Source organism: Eleginops maclovinus, chromosome 19 (assembly GCF_036324505.1).
Source record: "Eleginops maclovinus isolate JMC-PN-2008 ecotype Puerto Natales chromosome 19, JC_Emac_rtc_rv5, whole genome shotgun sequence".
Taxonomy (NCBI): Eukaryota; Metazoa; Chordata; class Actinopteri; order Perciformes; family Eleginopidae; genus Eleginops; species Eleginops maclovinus.
In genome coordinates, this window is record NC_086367.1 from 6251170 (window position 1) to 6269935 (window position 18766).

The 18766-nt window shown below is 41.8% G+C and overlaps 2 protein-coding genes across 5 annotated transcripts in view; one reads left to right on the forward strand and one right to left on the reverse strand.

Moving 5' to 3' along the window:
* The window catches only part of ttc7b (tetratricopeptide repeat domain 7B), a 28037-nt gene extending 21762 nt beyond the window's left edge, over positions 1-6275 (forward strand). For all 3 annotated transcript variants that reach the window (XM_063909433.1, XM_063909434.1, XM_063909435.1), the window contains exons 18-21: positions 25-165; positions 2229-2431; positions 3136-3209; positions 4094-6275. In XM_063909433.1, the coding sequence (XP_063765503.1) occupies positions 25-165; positions 2229-2431; positions 3136-3209; positions 4094-4241 (566 nt within the window). In that variant the 3' untranslated portion in view covers positions 4242-6275. The remainder of the gene's footprint in view (positions 1-24; positions 166-2228; positions 2432-3135; positions 3210-4093) is intronic.
* Positions 6276-11058: 4783 nt separating this feature from the next.
* On the reverse strand, positions 11059-18646 carry LOC134881853 (calmodulin-1-like). 2 transcript variants are annotated; one of them, XM_063909439.1, is made up of 7 exons: positions 18613-18646; positions 18384-18526; positions 13285-13315; positions 13016-13159; positions 12795-12901; positions 12290-12425; positions 11059-12172 (listed from the first exon to the last, which is right to left on the reverse strand). In XM_063909439.1, exons 1-7 carry the CDS (start codon positions 18629-18631, stop codon positions 12144-12146), a joined length of 609 nt encoding a protein of 202 aa, XP_063765509.1. In that variant the 5' UTR covers positions 18632-18646; the 3' UTR covers positions 11059-12143. The 2 variants fall into 2 exon arrangements, with proteins under 2 accessions (XP_063765509.1, XP_063765508.1); XM_063909438.1 differs by lacking the exon at positions 18613-18646 and having other exon boundaries at positions 18384-18604.
* Between the last annotated feature and the right edge of the window lie 120 nt (positions 18647-18766).

Sequence of the window (18766 nt, forward strand, 5' to 3'; positions counted from 1 at the left end):
AATGTTTGGATTTCCTCCCTCCAGGCTCGGTTCATGCTACATCAATAGCAGCCAGTCGCGTAGAGCAGGCGCTGTCTGAGGTGGCCTCTTCCCTGCAGAGCAGCGCCCCCAAACACGGACCCATGCACCCCTGGATGACCCTGGCTCAGATCTGGCTGCACGCGGGTATGTGGGCAAACCAACAGGCCTTATGTGCTTGGAGGGGCAACAGATTTTTATGTGTTTGGCAAGTGTGTACATGCTTGTATGTAGAGGGTATGTCGGCCCAAAACACACTCGCACCATTAGGAGAAACACAGCCGCCAAGCTTAAAAAACAATGCTGATATAATAACACACCTTCACCAACTTGACAACATGTCTTCTAGCATTTTGTATTTGCAGCGCTTTTAGTTATCTATGAGCATTAAGTGAATGTTTTCTAAATGCTACGCATGTTTCGTGAAGTTGGTGAAGATGTTTCACCATTTGCATGTGTTTTGGCACATTTGTGTTTTTATATTTTTATCGTTTTTAAAGCTGTGGGGGCATTTCTCCTGCAACAAGTGGACATGGCAAAGCATATCCCCCTCCATGTCAGAATTTAGGCAGTAATAAAGACGACGCCTCCGGAATGGGCACATATGACTTTAGCTGAAATAATGATTGAGACTATTCTGTCCTCCAAAATTCTGTAAGGGACCGTCCAAATGAAAACCTAGGCCCTTGCTTTTACACATCAAAACAAACAGTCTGTCTGCTGGTTCTCCGTGTGATTGTCTTTTAGACGCAGTGAGTGTACTGACATCAGCTCGTAGGACGTAGGCAGATTAAATTACTTTTAGAATACACTCCATTCCCATGTCTGCCTCCAAAGCAGACAATAACATAAGCAGTCTGAAGAGTATAATAAACACACACACACACACACACACACACACACACACACTGTTTATCTCTCCAGTTGCTTCCTGTCAGGGGTGGTCATTTCCAGACTGGCGACATCGCTAATACAATCATCCAATCACAGGCCAGACGAGCAGACGGTTAGAAGTCATTTCCTCCCCCCCGCCCCTGTTTGGGTCCGTCGCTCTGTGCACGGTGCATTAGGCGACCTTGATGCTGAAACATTTTCTTTGAAAACTAATGTTCCATGCTTTCTCACTGCCCTCTCTGCGCCATCCTTTCGCTAATGTAGTCCTCACCGTAATCACACTGAGCGGTCTGTTTGTGGGTTTTAACTTTAATGCATCATTTCAGTTTGAGAGGTTTAAAAATGTCACTTGAGACGGGGCGCAGCTTCCACTTTGTGCCGCACAATATCAGCCTTTATCGGCGGTTATATCGACTACTATCTATTTTCTTCAGTAATTCTACACGGCTTTCAGTGGATTTTACTCCAATAAAAAATTGAAATGGATATAAAATCAAGATTTCGGTAAATAAAAAAGCAAGGATGTTTAAAATATTTCCTCCGAGATGTTTCCTCTTCTCTTATTTGTTATTATCCCACCTCTCCTCTACTCTCTCCTTTTCTCCCCACTTCATCCTCTCATCTCTTGCTATTTTCCTGGTTCCTATTTTCCTTTTCGTCTATCCTCCACCTGCTTTGGCTTCATCCGACCCTCTTTACTATTTTCTTCATCCTCCTCATCCTCTTTCTTCCTCTCATCCCTCAATTCCTTTCCTGCCGACTGTTTACACTCTTTTCCCTTATCCTCCCCTTTTTCCTTTTTTAGTTCCCTTTACCTTTTTCCTCTTTTAATCCGCGTCTCCTCCTGTCCCTCATACCTCCTTTCCCTCATTACCTCTTCTCTTATTTTCTTCCTTCTTATTTTAGCTCCTTTTAGTCCTCTCATTTCATCCACCTCTCATCTCTCCTAATATTTCATCTCCTCTTTCCTTCTCTCCTTATACGCCCTCTCCTCTTTCATATTCTCTATTTCCTTTTCCTCTATCCTCCCCCGGCTTCCTTTTTTAGCTCTCATCTCCCGTTTCCTCCTCTATTATTTCCTCCCTTCTCCTCTTTCTTTTTCTCTTGATCACTCCTCCAGTTATACACCTCCCCTCTCCTCTATCCTTAAACCTCCTCTCCTCCTGCTTCTTTTCCTCATGATGTGTGGAACAGTAATTATACAGAGCCTTTAGCGGATTTTACTAAAGACGCTGATGTTAAAAAAGGCTGCAGATCACACACTTAAGAAAAAGGGACATTTAACCTCATGTTTGGACCCCCTCCCTCTCTTACAGCGGAGGTGTACACGGGCATGTCGAAGCCGGCTGAAGCCTCAGCCTGCACACAGGAAGCCTCCAACCTCTTCCCCACATCCCATAATGTGCTGTACATGAGGGGGCAGATCGCCGAGCTCAGGGGGAACATCGACGAGGCCAAACGCTGGTATGAAGAGTCCCTGTCCATCAACCCCACCCACGTCAAGACCATGCAGAGACTGGTAACTCTCACCCTCTCCCCCTCTCTCTCTCTCTCTCTCCCCCCCCCACCCACACACACACACACACACACACGCACACGCACACGCACACGCACACGCACACGCACACACACACAACACAACAAATGTCCTAAAGAGGCAACAAGAGTCCCCCATAATCCTTTGGGACAGCCCCATTACACGTTCAGTGCACAAGTCTTTTTAGATTATTATTAATATGTTATAAATATATGACTAAATACAGGGTCTGCCTCACACTTATAGCATTTTAGAATTAGGATATTATTTATATAAATATTGAATAAGTGTGTCATGGTTTTAGAAGCTGCATTGAAGTGATGTACATTTCTATTTTGTCTTAATTTTTCCCTAACCCACAAAGTCAATATTTATCCACATTACTGATGAATATTTATCAAATGTGAAAAAGTGTCAATATTTCATCAAAGAACTTTATAGTCAACCCCAGTATATCGTCCCAAAATCGATATTGCTTTATTTGGTTAAAAATACTGTAAAATGTCGTGTACTTCATAAGTGTGTATGTTTTTAAAAATACTACAAAAAGTCAGAGACTAAAAAATAAGAGTGAGTGATTTTCCAAATGTGAGTCCTTTGTGAGAACCCCAGATTGATAAATGAAACATTAATATCAATACTTCCTCTTCCTCCTCCTCTCTTCCTCTTCCTCATGCTCCACTCAGGGTCTGATCCTCCACCAGCTGCAGCGCTACAGTCTGTCCGAGAAGGTGCTGAGGGACGCTGTGCAGGTCAACAGGTAGGGGTGTGTGTGTGTGTGTGTGTGTGTGTGTGTGTGTGTGATACGTGATTATTATATTTAATGTCACTAACGTTTATATTTCCCTCTCCTCTGCTTCCTTTTTTTCTTCCCCCTCTCCTCCCCCTGCTTCCTTTATTCACCTCTCATATTTTGTATTACTGTTTTCTCTTCTCTTATTTCCTCCCATCCATCTCCTCCTCTCTTCTTCCTTCTCTCCTCTTCTTTTTTCCTAATTCCTCCTCTTCTCTCTTGATTTCTCCTCCTTCCTCATTCCTTTCCCCCTTTCTCTCCCTGCTTCCTTTTATCTCTCATCACCACCCCTCTATCTCTTACCCTCCTTCTGATCTTCTTGTTCTCCCCTCTCATATTCCTTCCTCTCACCCCTCTTTCCTCATCTCCTTCTACCTTCTCTCCTCTCTTTTCTTCATTTTGTTTTCTCCTTTCCCCCTGTGCTCACCCTTTTTCTCCATCTCTCCTCTCAATTCTCTTTTGATCAATACCTCCTCTCTCCTGTCTCCTCTACTCTTATTTCCTCTTCTCCCCCTCCATTTCTCCTATTTCACTCTCTCTTCTCTCCTCTTTTCTTCCCTTGATCTCTCCCCTTCCCCTCCAAATAATCCAACTCTGCTCTCCTATTACATCACTTCTCCTGTTTCCTCTTCTCTTATTTCCTCTCCTTGTTCCTTCTCCTCGCCTCTTTTCTCCCATACCCCTGCTTTCTCTGCTCACACTTTCTTCTTTCCTCTCTTTCCCTCTCCCCTCTCCCTGCTGCTTTTTATTTTGATGACCTCCCTCTCCTCCTTTTCCACCTTTCCTCCAACCTTCTATCTCCTCTCTGTTATCTTATGTCCTCTGTTATCTTATATCCCCCCCCCCCACAGCACGGCTCATGATGTGTGGAACAGTCTGGGGGAGGTGCTGCAGGCTCAGGGAAACGCCGCCGCGGCAACCGAGTGTTTCCTGACCGCGCTGGAGCTGGAGGCCAGCAGCCCCATCCTGCCCTTCACCATCATCCCCCGAGCACTATGAGACACACACACACACACACACACACACACACAAAGGCACAAATGATGGACCTGCATGCACTTGCACAAGGTTTTCTCCTGTACCCTCACTGTAAATACAGACACACACACACACACACACACACACACACACACACACACACACACACACACACACACTGTATACAAACTGTAAACATAAATAAACATACACACTTACCCCTGTCCACCCACATTAACCACAATGCCATGCTGTAGCTGTGACCCCTGACCATGTGTGCGTGTGACTGTTTGTGTCTGTGCATGTCTGTAATGCGTGCCAACATGTTCCATATAAGTGTGTGTGTGTGTGTGTGTGTGTGTGTTTGATCAAATAAAATCAAACTTGAGTTCCTGCTCTGGCGCCGCTAGCATTAAGATGTTTACATTTTGTTTACACGTTATTTTGTCTGTTAATGTTTCCCTATTAAGCCAAATAATACTGATCACACACACACACACACACACACACACACACACACACACAGGTTCCCTCTCTGTTCATACGGAGAGGTTCATGGGTACTGTATTGCTGAATCAGCACAGCCAGGTCTTAATGCCAAAACACAGGCTGTATGTACACACACAGGAGATCAGATGTGAACCTGCTGAACAGACGGCTGTCCCTTTGTTTATTTACGTTTAAGCACATGTTGTCTTTTCTGTTGCATCCAACAATTGTTTTAATTGTCGATTAATCTGACAATTTCTTATGAGATTAACCATTTAGTCCAAAAAGTGATCATTAAATGTGTTGTTGGGTCAGTCAAAAACCCCAACCGTAATCAATTTAATGCGATTTGAGAGGATTTTGTGACATTTAGAATGAGAAATTCCAGATTTAAAAGATCCATTTTAAAGAGGCCCTGTTGTGCTTTTTAGGGTTCTCCCTTTCACCTCTAGTGTGTTATGGAAATGGTCTGCAAACACTAAAATCCCTGTGTTCCCTCCACAAGGAGTTTCCCTCCCACACACTCCCCCCTGCCTGAAACGTTTCCATTGGACTCCTTTGTTTACTTCCGCAGCATAGGGACATCGCTATGTAACACTCATGCTTCTATTGGCTAGCGCTGCAACGCGTTGTATGTGATAGGCTAAGTGCGGGACATCTCTACTATGCAGTTGACCAATCACAACAGAGTTGGCCAGCTAACCAATCAGAGAGGCACCAAATACAAATGTGAATCTGAAAAATGAGCAGAATACGGCCCCTTTAATAAAGTTGACGATTATTTTACTGTCGATTGACCAATCGTTGCAGTTCGAGTGCACTTCTTTGTTTACTCATATTTCCATAACATTCTATAATCAAGCAAATGTTCATAATCTGTTCAATGTTATTCAAATGTTCCGAAAAAGGCTTCGAAGCTAAAGACATTTTGTAAATTACGCTTTGGTTTAAATGTACTCATCTAACTCTTGGCAAAAAAGCATATTTCCCAAAATGTGAAAATGTTGCTGTAAAGTAAACCCCTTTTCCATATTCATTATTGTACATTTTTTACTTATTTTTTGTAAAGTATCTTTTCATTTTACTTTTTAGTATTTCCAGCTGTAGTCCCATTAACTGAACACATAACAGTGCCAACTACAAAAGTCAAACAGTAAAAATAGAATTTCGCAATTCCATGTAAGTGCTGTAAAAACCTATACAAATGAACTTTGAACAAATTGTAAGTGTGAATGTGAGGAGTGTTACATTCTCTCAATATCCGATTTCTTTGTGTGTGTAAATGCAACCGGTTATTGTGTGCTGTGTGTCCTGCCACTGTCACGTTAAATACCAGATGAATATTCTTTTCATTTGATTATACATGCAAAAGATTATTGTTGTATATTTGATTGTTGCAAGTGTATTGATATTGTTTTAGAAAGTAAATTATAATTCTATTTTCTGGAGAGCTATGTTACTGAGATGCAGTCAGAGGAATAAAAGGACGCGCTCGGGGAGTCCTGCTGTAAATGAATGACTGAAACGATAACGATGATAAAGATAATAAAAGTGGTTATAAACATGCGCAACCTCTTGTCTTGTATTTTATTCTGTTAAATGTTGTTGAAACATCATAATAACATTATATTTTAGTGTATATTGTATTTTTTTTTTAAGTTGTGCACTAGATCGTCAACAGATCCAGCGTGCGATCGTGGAAAAGTGTTCATTCATTCTGAAATGTAGTACTAGCGTTTTCGTCAAGGATTCCCTTTACAATATTAGTTTCATTATGTTGTTCTGATTCAAGCATACTATCAAAATACCCACCAAAATTATGAGAGACAGTATGATGGTGACTTTCTATAGCCCTTGTTATGATCAGATCTAATGTACTCCCATGGTTGTGGGTGGCCACTTTCACATGTTGCACAAGACCCAGACAGGCAAGAACATCTAAAAAAGTTTCATTGACATAAACGTTGAAATCTATTGTTGAATTAATTATGAGTAACATAATCCTATCGTAACGGGTAATAATTATTGACATAACATTTTGAAAACTCAGAGATGAAACTGGAGTTGTGCTTAGGGCGTTGATAGATGGTAGCAGTTAGAATGGACTGCTGAGCTTTAATGACCAATGCCAAGAATTCAAAGCTGGAAAAGTCTCCTAAACTGCACATGGAAAGTCATTACAGAATATGGTGGCAGGTCCTCCATATCTCTTCTTCAGTGTGCATAAGTACTGGATCATTGTGTACATACACTGTATAGAGAAAAATATTGGACACTCTGGTATATGGGGGTTGTTTTTATGGGGTTGGCTTAAGCCCCTTGCTGTAGTTCCAGTGAAGGGGATTCTTAATTCTTCATCTTACCAAGTCATTCTGGACTATTCTATGTTTCCAACTTTGTGGAAACAGTTTGCGGAAGGCCCTTCTCTGTTCCAGCATGACTGTGCCCCAGTGCACAAAGCAAGGTCCATAAAGACATGGCTGGATGAGTTTTGTGAGGAAGAACTTGACCGGCCTGCACAGAGCCCTGACCTCAACCCCATTGAACCTTTTGGATGAACTAGAACGGAGATTGCGAGCCACACCCTCTCATCCAACATCAGTGTCTGACCTCACAAATGCTCTTCTGCATGAATGGGCAAAACTTCCCAGAAGAGAGGAAGCTGTTACAGCTGCAAAGAGGGGACCAACTTACTATTAATGCCTAATAATTTGGCATTTGGGTGTAATGTGTAGGTGTCCCAATACTTTTGTGTATATAGTGTATGTCATTTTAGGCAACGTATTAAAGTTGTGCAGAAATTAAACCCACAAAATACTTTTTACCACTTCTTGGGCCCTCGTTTTGAAGTCAAGAGGTTATTGAGCTTGTTTGTCGTTACAAGTCTGAAGTAAAGGTTGTCCAAAGCTGCTACTCACTTTTAGATGATTTAAGTATTAACAACATGGTGTTAATATGTGGAGAATATCACTGAAAAAACCTGTTTAATATCAGAAATGTGTATTGACCACAAAGAGTATTTTACTGAATTCCAATCAGGAATGGGAACCCCGGTACATTCTGGGGCAGTGGCCATCTTAGGAGGATAGTTAGTGTCGATAGCAACGGTAGCATTTGTCAATCAGCTTCCACCAGTCTTCTGTCAGCTGTATTCCGACCAGAATTAATCAAGTAGGCGCGAAATATAAATGGCCCTACAAAGAGAAGCTCTAGGTAGTAACAGTGGAGCGTTTTTTATTTTAAAATAAGCTGATTAATGACATCTGTCCGTATGAATTCAGAGAAGAACAGACGGATCACTGTCACTGATTTAAATATATTAAATATTTGGAGGCCCATGTTAAGTTTACAAGCGAGTGGATACAGGACCTTCAAATCTACAGGTTCGTTGACAGCTATAAAATCACCCGGACACAGATAAGACAGCTAATGCTATGCTAACTGAATTTTTACAAAGTGTTGGCTTATGAATAATAAATCTATGATTATAAATATCTAAGTATTAGTACGTATACTGCGATATTCCGTGTGTGGTGTTCCCTCTCGCTGTGACCTCGGGGCCGGCGGTGTGTGTTACTCTCTCAGGTGTGTGTCTGTCAGTGGATAGATGTGTTCTCCTTTGTGTGTTTTTATCAGAGGATTACAGCGCTGACAGGCTTTGTCCCAGAGTGTCAGAATCATCCCCCCCCCCCCCCCCCTCCACTCACAGACACACACACTGCTGTCAGACTCAGGTATCACTAACAATTAGTCTCCCTTTAAAGGTCACGACCTCATCCAGGAACTTTACTTTGTTCAGTATAATGTTAGTTTGTTGGCAAAATATTCTTTAAATATATAGTTTTTAGTAAAGACAAGAGATAGGGACACAAGAGTATGGGTAAGCAATACTATCTCAATAGGATCCTTTTAATATTTTTAAATAACTACGTTGACAGTCCAATAAGCACAAGAACCAGAAACACACTGAGTAAAATGCAGAGCACATTTATTTTTTCACATAATCCCACTCAATCCCATTTTATGTTGTGCCCCTTTAGTCATTTTGTTAGGGTTTCTATTTACTCCCACAATTATATTTAAATGATGTGCAATCATAGTTTATTTTTTACTTTTATTTGGGATAACAAAGCAGTACATACACTTATTTTTGCATAATTCTTAATCTCCCAGTCCATCTTTGTTCCCACCCTCATCTATGGTCATGGCCAGAAGAACAAGGAAGAACAGAGCAGATAAGCAGTAGAAAATGGATGGATAATTCTTCTTTTTTCAGCTTTTTACAGTACAGTTATTGAACACAAAAGTGGAACATATGTATTTTATTTTTACTGAAGACTTATAAACTTACATAGTATATATATAAATTGTCCAAATCATTAATATTGCATGATAATTAGTGACTGCACACGATTCATTAAGAGTATTGAATTTTAACTCACCCAATATCACGTTTGTTGTCATTGAATCCTTATTGGCTGATGTCTCCTGAGACTAGACATCCTATTGGACGCCCACTGTAGGTGATTAGAGTCCATGGTAGAGGGTTAAAAAGCCTGCAAAACAACATGCTACGACACACCAGTGTTTCGCTGGCAGCATCAATCGGCAGCATCAAACAGCCTCTGAAATATGTGATGATATTAAGGTTTTCTATTAAAAATAAAAAGTTATAACTGGGGGTGTGTGCACGATGTTGCTTACAAAAAAATCCAAATATGTTTAGTGATTTACTCCATGGCGCAAAGCATGTTGGGAGCAAAGAAACAAAAAGTAAAATGATATTTGTAATATTCTGAATATGTTTTCCATACAGCAGAATGTGACGTCCAACCCTAACACACACACTCCATTCTCCTGGCTGTCAGGTGAGGAACTGAAATATTTGTGTGTGAAAGCTGGAGCAGGAGTGGTTGTGTGTAGCAGTGTGTGAGGTGATTTTGAGGCTCCTGTATTGCAGAGACGCTGTTTATACGGCAGCAGGAAAGAAATATCATCCCACTTCAGACGGTTACATAACCAAAGCTACTGAAAGGGATAGAGTGAACTCTTTCTCTCCATCTGTAGAGTCGTTTATTGACACAGCTGGCCGTGATGAACCAGAGAAGCCATGACGTGTTTTTGTTGGATTGTAAAACTTTAAATGAAACCAGCTTCAGCATCAGAGTGAAGCACAAGGCCTCTCCGGAAGAGGAGGAAGAGAGTATTTGTTTTTAAGATGCACTGTGAATCTGTTTTCATCCCTCGCTCCAGTCCTGCCTGGGTTTCTATTATTGTCTCTACCCCCACCCCACTGTCTCCTCTCCTGCTCTCCTCAAACTCCCACGGTTTTCTGCTCCCTCTTCTTCCACTTCCACCCACCACATGCCTGGCTCTGTTGCCTAGCAACGCCTCCTCATCTGCAGACAGACGATCTGGAGAAGTCCTTGTGACCCCCCCCCCCCTCCCTCAAAAGAAACCCTGACACATATACACTGATGGTGCCATTAGATAAGTGAAGGCGTGTCAGGGTTCATAACACTTGCGTTGTTAAGCCTACATTTTAGAAACCTCCTTTAATCAGAGTATTTATCCCCGGGTTGCTTTATTTCAAAATAAAATATATATAAATATAAAATATATATCCAATCAAAGGAAGTTAAATAAAAATGTGCAATAATAATAAATAATAATATACAAAGCAGCAATAAAGATAATAAGTCTTTCCCAACAGAAGGTAAAGTAAAACGTGCAATAAATGTTGAAAGTGTAATAAAACAATTAAATAAAGTAAAATGATCCACTAAAAGTATAGATATATAAAAAACATAAACATTGGAGAATAAATTCAAATCATCTCCATATAAATATGTTCAAATGTGTATATTGCAAACACAGTGGTGTATTAGTATGAATAAAGACCTGTTCCCTCATACCAGAAGTGATAGACATTTTTTATTTCATGGAATGGTTTTATATTATAAAGATGTATGAACAAAAAAGTTCATTGTGCTATGTTTAGATATATGGTTTGTTTAGTACTCACTCTCCATTCTAGTGTTCCTTTGGTTTCAAATACTGTGCAATCACTTAAAAAATATTCATTTTGTATGAAACACAGACTATTATTTTCCGTGTATGATCTAGTGTTTGTTAAAGCCAGACCAGCTTTTTAATAAATGGTTATTAAGGAGATTTAGATGACAGATTGCACTCAAAAATATGTTTTAAGTGGGCTTCAGTGTCCCTGCTCACACTTCCACTCTCATGAAGACATCCCATGCAATAAGCAGCGCAGATGAGTCATTTTCCAGCAGTAGAACACCCCCCCCCCCCCTGAGTAAACACCAACACAGGAGGACCCACTGAGTTATAGTTCATGGTTTTTTATTGGAAAAACAAAATGTAAAGACTAGCATGTACAACTTGGAATGCAGATCAACTGAACTGAACAGAACAGTTGGACTGGGCCGGGCCTCGCCGCACCCACACACACACACTACACACGCAAACTCACACACAAACACAAGATAGAAATGCCGCAAAGCACCGACCCTGCCCCCACTTAACTGAAATTAACACCCCCGTCGAATCATGATACCAGCTTTGGGGCAATACCCTGTACCCGGGTTTGGAGATGAGCACAGATAGAGAATCTCACAAAACTCCAAACTCATGATGTTGATATTGCCCCAAAGCTGCTCTTGCACATGATCACCTTTAAAGCCCACCCATCCAAACATACAACACCCAAGGGGCTCAATCTATGCCCCACCCCCTCAAAAAAGGTAAACACACAAAGGATAAAGCGGATATCCTGACATGCCAGAAACACAGATTCTAAAATGAGTTCTTGGTTAGTTATTCCATTTTAAAAGTTTTCTTAAAAATATCTGTTTCACCGGCCTTATCAAGGTGAGCAACCTGGTTTACTCCCCCACCCCCCATCCATCTGTCACCTAACCCCTCCCTCCTCTCTGTGGGTCCCAGGCCAACCAGAGGCCCCAACGACAGCCGCCTGCCATTGGGCTCTCAACAGTAACCCATCTAAAAGCTGCATGCATGAAGAACAGAAAGAAAGAAAACAGGAAGTCGTAGAAGAAAGCCGATTGGCCAGCCCATAGAATCGTCATGACATCAGGCAGATGGAACCCGGAAGCAGGCGAGCAGCGGCCAATCAGCCGGCTGCAGAGAGACCGCTCGACTAACAAGGTGAGATCTGATTGGGCAGCCCATCGCTGCGGGGCGGGGAATACAAGCCAGTACATGCAGATTCATTTTGAGTTTTTCTTTTTGTCTTTTTACCTTTTTTGAGCTTGTTTATATGGACAGATTTCAGTTTTCCAACATTCAGTTTAAGTTGTCTATACAGAACAGTATGAATAAATGTAGATTTTTGCAATAAGAGGTAAGTGAAACATTTGACTGATTCTTTGTCTTCAGTGCGAGTCCATTTCATTTGGCGGTCATCATCTGAACAAATTCTGCGGGGAAAAAATAAAAAAATAAAACTCATTAGCATCAGTTTTTAGATTGTCTGCTATGTAACTGTTAAAAATCAATTAGTGTGGCTCGATCGAAGACAGATTGCTCTCCTGTACCTTCATAGTTGACCTGTCCGTCTCCATCAATGTCTGCTTCTCTGATCATCTCGTCTACTTCCTCATCTGTCAGCTTCTCTCCCAGGTTGGTCATCACGTGGCGCAGCTCTGCCGCGCTGATGTAACCGTTGCCATCCTGCAAACAGAAGCAGCATTACAGTCAGTCACACAGCTTTAAATGTAGACTTTATTCTTTATCGTTACGCAACTATTCCACCTTAAACTAACAGCTTTAAAACGATTGTGGTGCTACACTGATCTGTGCCTGAAACGCCGGTCATGATCTTGGTTAAGTAAGCTGTACAATGTCCAGGAAGAGGTGAGTAAGTGTTGACGCACTATATTGATCTTGGTGCAACTGGATAATATTTCAAGGAGATTTTTTTAAGAAAGGGGAATTCTGATTTGATATGAACAAGTATTGATATTTAATGCTCGACTGCTGATGAGAAAAACATAATGCATTCTTTGTTTTCCTCATCTTCACAGTGCAACAGACACACACCTTATCAAAGACCCTGAATGCCTCCCTGATCTCCTCCTCGCTGTCGGTGTCCTTCATCTTCCTCGCCATCATCGTCAGGAACTCTGGGAAGTCGATGGTCCCGTTGCCTTGAGACGCAGAGAAAGGAAGTTATAAATACAGTCAGTCAAAAAAGTTAAGAGGTTTATGTCGACCAGTTTCCAGAAAAAATCCTCCCGCATGTCGAGGCGGGCTCAGCATACCATCTGCGTCCACCTCGTTGATCATGTCCTGGAGCTCAGCCTCGGTCGGGTTTTGACCCAGTGACCGCATGACGGTGCCCAGCTCCTTGGTGGTGATGGTGCCATCTCCATCCTTATCGAACAGGGAGAAGGCCTCCTTGAACTCTGGACAGACACGAGGGGGAAAAATCAAATATTAGCAACAGCAGATCTAACAAATCAGAGAATGGGTTTACTGTTAAAGATGGGATGCATGGTACTGTGCATGTGTTTTCTTGTTGTGACCTTACCTGCAATCTGCTCTTCTGTTAGTTGATCAGCCTACGAAATAAAGAGAGGGGAGACAGAAAAAAGGGAAGACATTAAAAATACAAAATAGCTTCATCTTTCAGGTAAAGGATCGGGCGCAAATAGTGACAGAATAAAAAGAAAATGTCCAAGATCAACACAATATTGATCCTGTACTTCCAAGATATGAAATACCCTACTTCTTATCAAATAGCCAATCAGCAACAGCCATCATAGGTCAAACTTTAAGCTAAATGGAAGCAGGTGACAAGGACCCCGTGCCCTAGCACACTTATATCGACGTCTAGTCACAGCCAGTATGAACCATAATCACCATTACTACTCGTTTAGAACGTCGAGGGCACTAGTTTTGGATCTTTAAATGTTTGCATCTGTGTACAACCTTTATGTCGTCAAAATGGATGTGAGTGAGGTCTGCCACCAGCATCACTGCTTTTGGTGCGGCTTTTTTCGGCTCGCCAACTCTTCCTCCTCCGTCCAGCCTTAACCCGCCAACAGCTTTGCGCTGCCTCAGATCTACACCTCTTCCTGCTGTGCTTCCGCCGAAGGCTCCTTGTTTGGCGCTGAGGCCGTCCAGTGCCCCTTGCACCGTTACCAGACCTTCCGCCAGGCACTCGGCGCGCTTGTTGTTCTGCACGCCCTGCTTTTCAACCTCGGCCAACTCCGACTTTGTCCTCTGCAGGCAGCTCCTCAGGTCCTGCATCTCTCGGACCAGGCTGTCCATGCGGCTGGAAGATGAGTCCATCATCATCTGCAGGAAGGCTCTGTAGTTCCTCTCCTGCTGCTGGATCAGCTCCCTGCAGTAGTGCTGTTGTTCATCCAACAGGTCGTAGACGGTGGACAGGCTCACCAGATCTTCCTCTGGTGGGTACAGGGGGACTTGCTTGGGCAGCATGACGAGGGAATGATGGCAGGAAGGGCAGGAATGATGTCTGAGCATGGGAGGAGCAGGTGGAGGCAAAAAATGACGGGCAGACATGTATCAGTCGCTGCTGATTTGAGAGAGGGATGGATAAAGGGAATGATGGAACAAAGATTTAGCCATCTCTGAATAGTTACATAACTTTTGGTGAGGAAACTTGAGTAGAGTAGATTAACAAATGTAGTTTCAAGTCTTCGTAGATAGTTGGCTGGATTTGTAAATGGTGATCACATAACTGGATAGTGGTCTTTCAATCCATTAGCTGTCAGTGGATGGATGACAGAAGTTTTCACAGTCCTTCTGGAGTGGCAAAGGTCAGTGGATTGGCACTGACCTGACGGGCGAGGTCTCTCTCTTCCATTGGCTGAGAAGATGGAAAGCCGGTCCTTCTGTTGATGTCTTCCCGGTTACGTGTCCATCCGACTGTCTGTCTCTCACTGTCGATCTTTCTCCCTGTCCTTGTGTCCTGCAGGACTGTGAGTGACCAGACGCTGTCCTACCCCGGCTGCATCTGACTCCAACTGGCTGCGGCTAAAGAGAAACCCACTGCCTGTGTCTCCATGTCAGTGAAGGCTTAGCTGTCTCTCCAACAGATATACAATAAAGATGGACGCACAGATGAAGTGTCCACCTCCTGCAGTAGCTCAAGAGATGAATAGCCATCAACACTTTGACAGAGAGACGGACAGGAGAGTGTGTGTGTGTAGAGGCCAGGCCAGAGGAGGTCACCCAAATGTGTCAGTAAAATTGATTTAAGGTGTGTGAGGGTAACAGTGCCCAGACTGGGGGAGGTCTGTGTGTGTCTGTATGCAAGCGTTAAACTGTGGCCTGTCATCTCGCTGCTATAGTTGCAGCTCCTGGGGAGGATCAGTTGGCTGGTCATCAGACCTCCAAGACAGCATCATGGGTCACGCCAAACGGCCCCCCCTATCCAAACCAAGCCCCCAGGAAGTGCACCAGCCGTTGAAGCAAATGTTTGTAGTGGCCAAACAATGGTGGTACACTTCCGTCCTAACATCATTTGGATCTAAAATGCAAATTTTCCACATTGACTTGAATTGGAAAACAATCAGAGTATATTTTTTTTCTCCAACTAAACACACTTGCATTACATCAACCCTCATTTCTAATATGGTGGTAACTACAGCTAATCGGAATACTGTGGTAAAACCGTGGTATGTTTCAGGAAGTTATCTAGTTTCAAATCCATTCTCACCAAGACACTACTGTGGTCTTCCCAGTTTTACAATCATGTCAGACACGGTGGCCTGCAGATAACCAAAAAAACCCTCTCTAGAGGCAGAGTTTGATTCGTCTCATCTGAATTACAGCAGTAACATGATGGTGTAACATAGCTGACTCCATGGAAGAGGTTCCGCTCCCTATGTAGATAAGAACAGCTCATTGTGAAAGGTAACAAAAACAGCTATTACAAAACGTTTTTTTAAATAAACACTTATACTAAATACTGGCCTTATAAGGGCTGTTTAAAGGTAAATGAGCCACAAATGGAAAACTGGCCTTTATCTTTTTCTTAACCAATTTCAATACAAGAATGCATGCTAACCAGATTTAATGCATTTCATTTTTTTAAATCCTTATGAAATGTTCTTTTCTTTTACTGTAATAAACTGTTTTAGGTCATTTTAAATTAAATTCATAATTATGATGATAATCCATTCTCTAAATATTGATATATGATTCTAACGATATTTTTTATCTTTACTAACTTGACTTGGACGATAACAGCGAGTGTGTGCGCTCTAGCAGTGGTTAACAAGCTGCTAACCCTTCTAATACCCGGGCCAAATTCCTCTCAAGGTGCTGCAATGCCTGCCAACACAGAACATGTTCCTGCTAGACACTGAGTGCATCATGTAGGGACTAAAAGTGGTAATTTTTATAAGAAAATGTTTTATTGGAACATAAGGAGATGAAATCACTACACTTTAAAAAAGCTGAAGGGTAGCAAAATAGTTTTGATGTATATTCTCACTTCAAGTGGGCTAAACATGAGCACATTTGATGAGTGAATGAGCAATTTGCAACAGATCATTCTTAATCCCATTGACTACTTCCTTCTTCCTGTATGAAATATTGCCTATGATAGACAGTCCAACGGGTAGCTCCAGGTCGTAACACTACAGAAGCATGCGAGGGACAAGACATCCAACCCAGCTCCTCCTACTATTGTCACTCATTGTGAAAACTTTTAGCAATTGGCCTACAATTTAATTCTGCTTTAAAGCTTTTCTAACTGACTTAAGTTCGGCTCCACCAAAGTTAAAACTGCAATAATTTTTGTTACCTTTAAAAAGCTGCAAATGCCTCAAAAACCTCTATAAATTAAGGTTAGATTCTCCAACTGCTGAGACCACCAAGCATTCAACTTCAAGTAACTGTACTAAAGTCATCCTACTGGTGTAAAGAAAAAAACGTCTACTGGTTAAGACACAGAAAAGAGGGAGTTGCACTGTGTCCAGCAAATACTTCTCTCCAATACAACCATGTATTTAAGTGACATGTTGCTGCAGGACTTCTTTAAAAATGTGTTAACTTAACTCATGGAGTTAACTGAGGTAGAGACTTTCCCAGCATAATGGCAGAACAAAACATGTGTTCACCAGATTGCTTCTTTCACACAGTGATTGTGTGTATTTAGGACTTACATATGAACCTGGAGAAAGGAACATATGATCACATTTTCCCACATGACTGCGTAGGTGCGAGTGTATTCTCTCCCCCGAAGCTATAAACTACAGATCATGACTGGCATATGATGCTACCCCTGCCTGGGGACTGTTTCCAGGGACACTGACTAAGAAACTTACATTGTGCAATGATAGACACAAAAAACAGATATCACATTTTTGCATAGACATGTGCCCAGAATAAAACCTGTTTTCTTTTTGCTTGGAATGGTCAGATAGATGGAATATACCAGACAGTTCTTCTTACATCAAGAAGAACCCACAATAAAAAGTGATCTGAAAAAACCTGAGTATTCAAATAACATTTTAAACCGACAAACAGAGATCTGGTTTATTAGGGGGCAAAGTGACCGTGCACAGGTGTTACACCATATTATGTGACCTAATTACGACTCTAGGTTATTATCACTGCAGTTTTTACAATGCTTACATAATGTATTTGGATTACATCTCATCGATATGTATTATGTCAAATCACCTTGTATAAATACGATTGGAAGGGGGACAAAATGCAATGTCCCATTTTAGAATCTTATATAGAAATGTACAAGATTATAATTAAAAGTGCATTAATGTGTTCACCACTGCTGGTAATTACTGCATGTACTGCTTAACCTGCCATTGTGCTTATTATCTGAATATGTCAATTAATAGTAACTATTATTTTAAATGTAGTAGAGATTTTTTTTTAAATACAATATTGGGTTCTAAGATGAAGTAGAATAGAAGTATAAAGTAGCATAAAATGGAAATGCTTTAAGTACAAGTACCCCAAATTCGTAGTTAAGTAAAGCACTTGAGTGAATGTACTTCAATTAATTACACCACTGGCAATAGCGGTGACCAGTGAAGATGTGACCGTAACGACACCCCACCTCCTCCTCATCCTCTTTCGTAACTGTGAATCTGACTGGTCACATATTTCGTTTCATCACCGGCAAAACAATTCAGATTAGTACCAACAACTTCGTCTGCATCGTCACCGCCGAAGCAGGCTAACGTTATTCGCTTAACGATAAAAATGAATGACGCTCCAGCTGTCAGTGAGCGGAAAATCAGTCAAAGTGAATTTACCATTAGCTGTGATGCTAACATGGGCTGTAAACCGAACCGCAGCAACTCCTGCCAGTACGTGGTCACCTGCAACACGTGGTGTTAAACTTCAGTGGTGAATTAATACCGCTATAATTCCACTTGTGTGCACCAGCTTAAGCAAGAATGATATGATAAGCTCCTCGCGCTGTCTAGCACCCACAGTGTTAACAGCTAGTCGCTAGCGTTAGCTCACTCAACGGTGCAATGGAGACTGCAGCACATTTAAATAAAACGACTTTCCGGAGAACATTTATAACCCCTTTGTTGGCATGTAATCAACCACACGAAAATTCACGAAATCACGAAAGTCACTCGTATTAAATTAAACATAATTTATAGAGTAGTAACTCACCATGTTTTTTCGGGTTGGGAACGCTGGTCTGCTAACGCTACAGGGAGAGAGGAAATGGAAGCTTGCTACTGAGCGAGGCTGGCTGGAGGCGGGCGGGCGGGCAGGACGAACCACTGCTGTACGGCTCAGTGTATTCCTCCGCACTGTGGGGAAATACGCTGTATCAGTGAGGCGGCCTACAGTTTGCACGCACGCACGCATACAAAAGAGCCTGATGGTGTGCAAGTACCTGTCTTTTGGGTTGTCATGTTTCGTATAGAGAAGTTAATATTATCCTTGTTTTACTAAGATTAAAACTATTATTAATTTAAAAAGAAAGACAAGTACACATTTTATATTGTAGGCCTATGCTGTTTAAGTCCTATTATGGAAATTGCTGACCA

Excerpts from the sequence above, each read along its gene's own strand:
- LOC134881853 (XM_063909438.1), bottom strand. The coding sequence starts at position 18,584 with ATGCGTGCGTGCGTGCAAACTGTAGGCCGCCTCACTGATACAGCGTAT. Across the intron at positions 12,426-12,794 it reads CATTCAGGGTCTTTGATAAG|GATGGCAACGGTTACATCAG; the intron begins GTGTGTGTCTGT and ends TTCTGTTTGCAG. Across the intron at positions 12,173-12,289 it reads CGGACAGGTCAACTATGAAG|AATTTGTTCAGATGATGACC; the intron begins GTACAGGAGAGC and ends TTTTCCCCGCAG.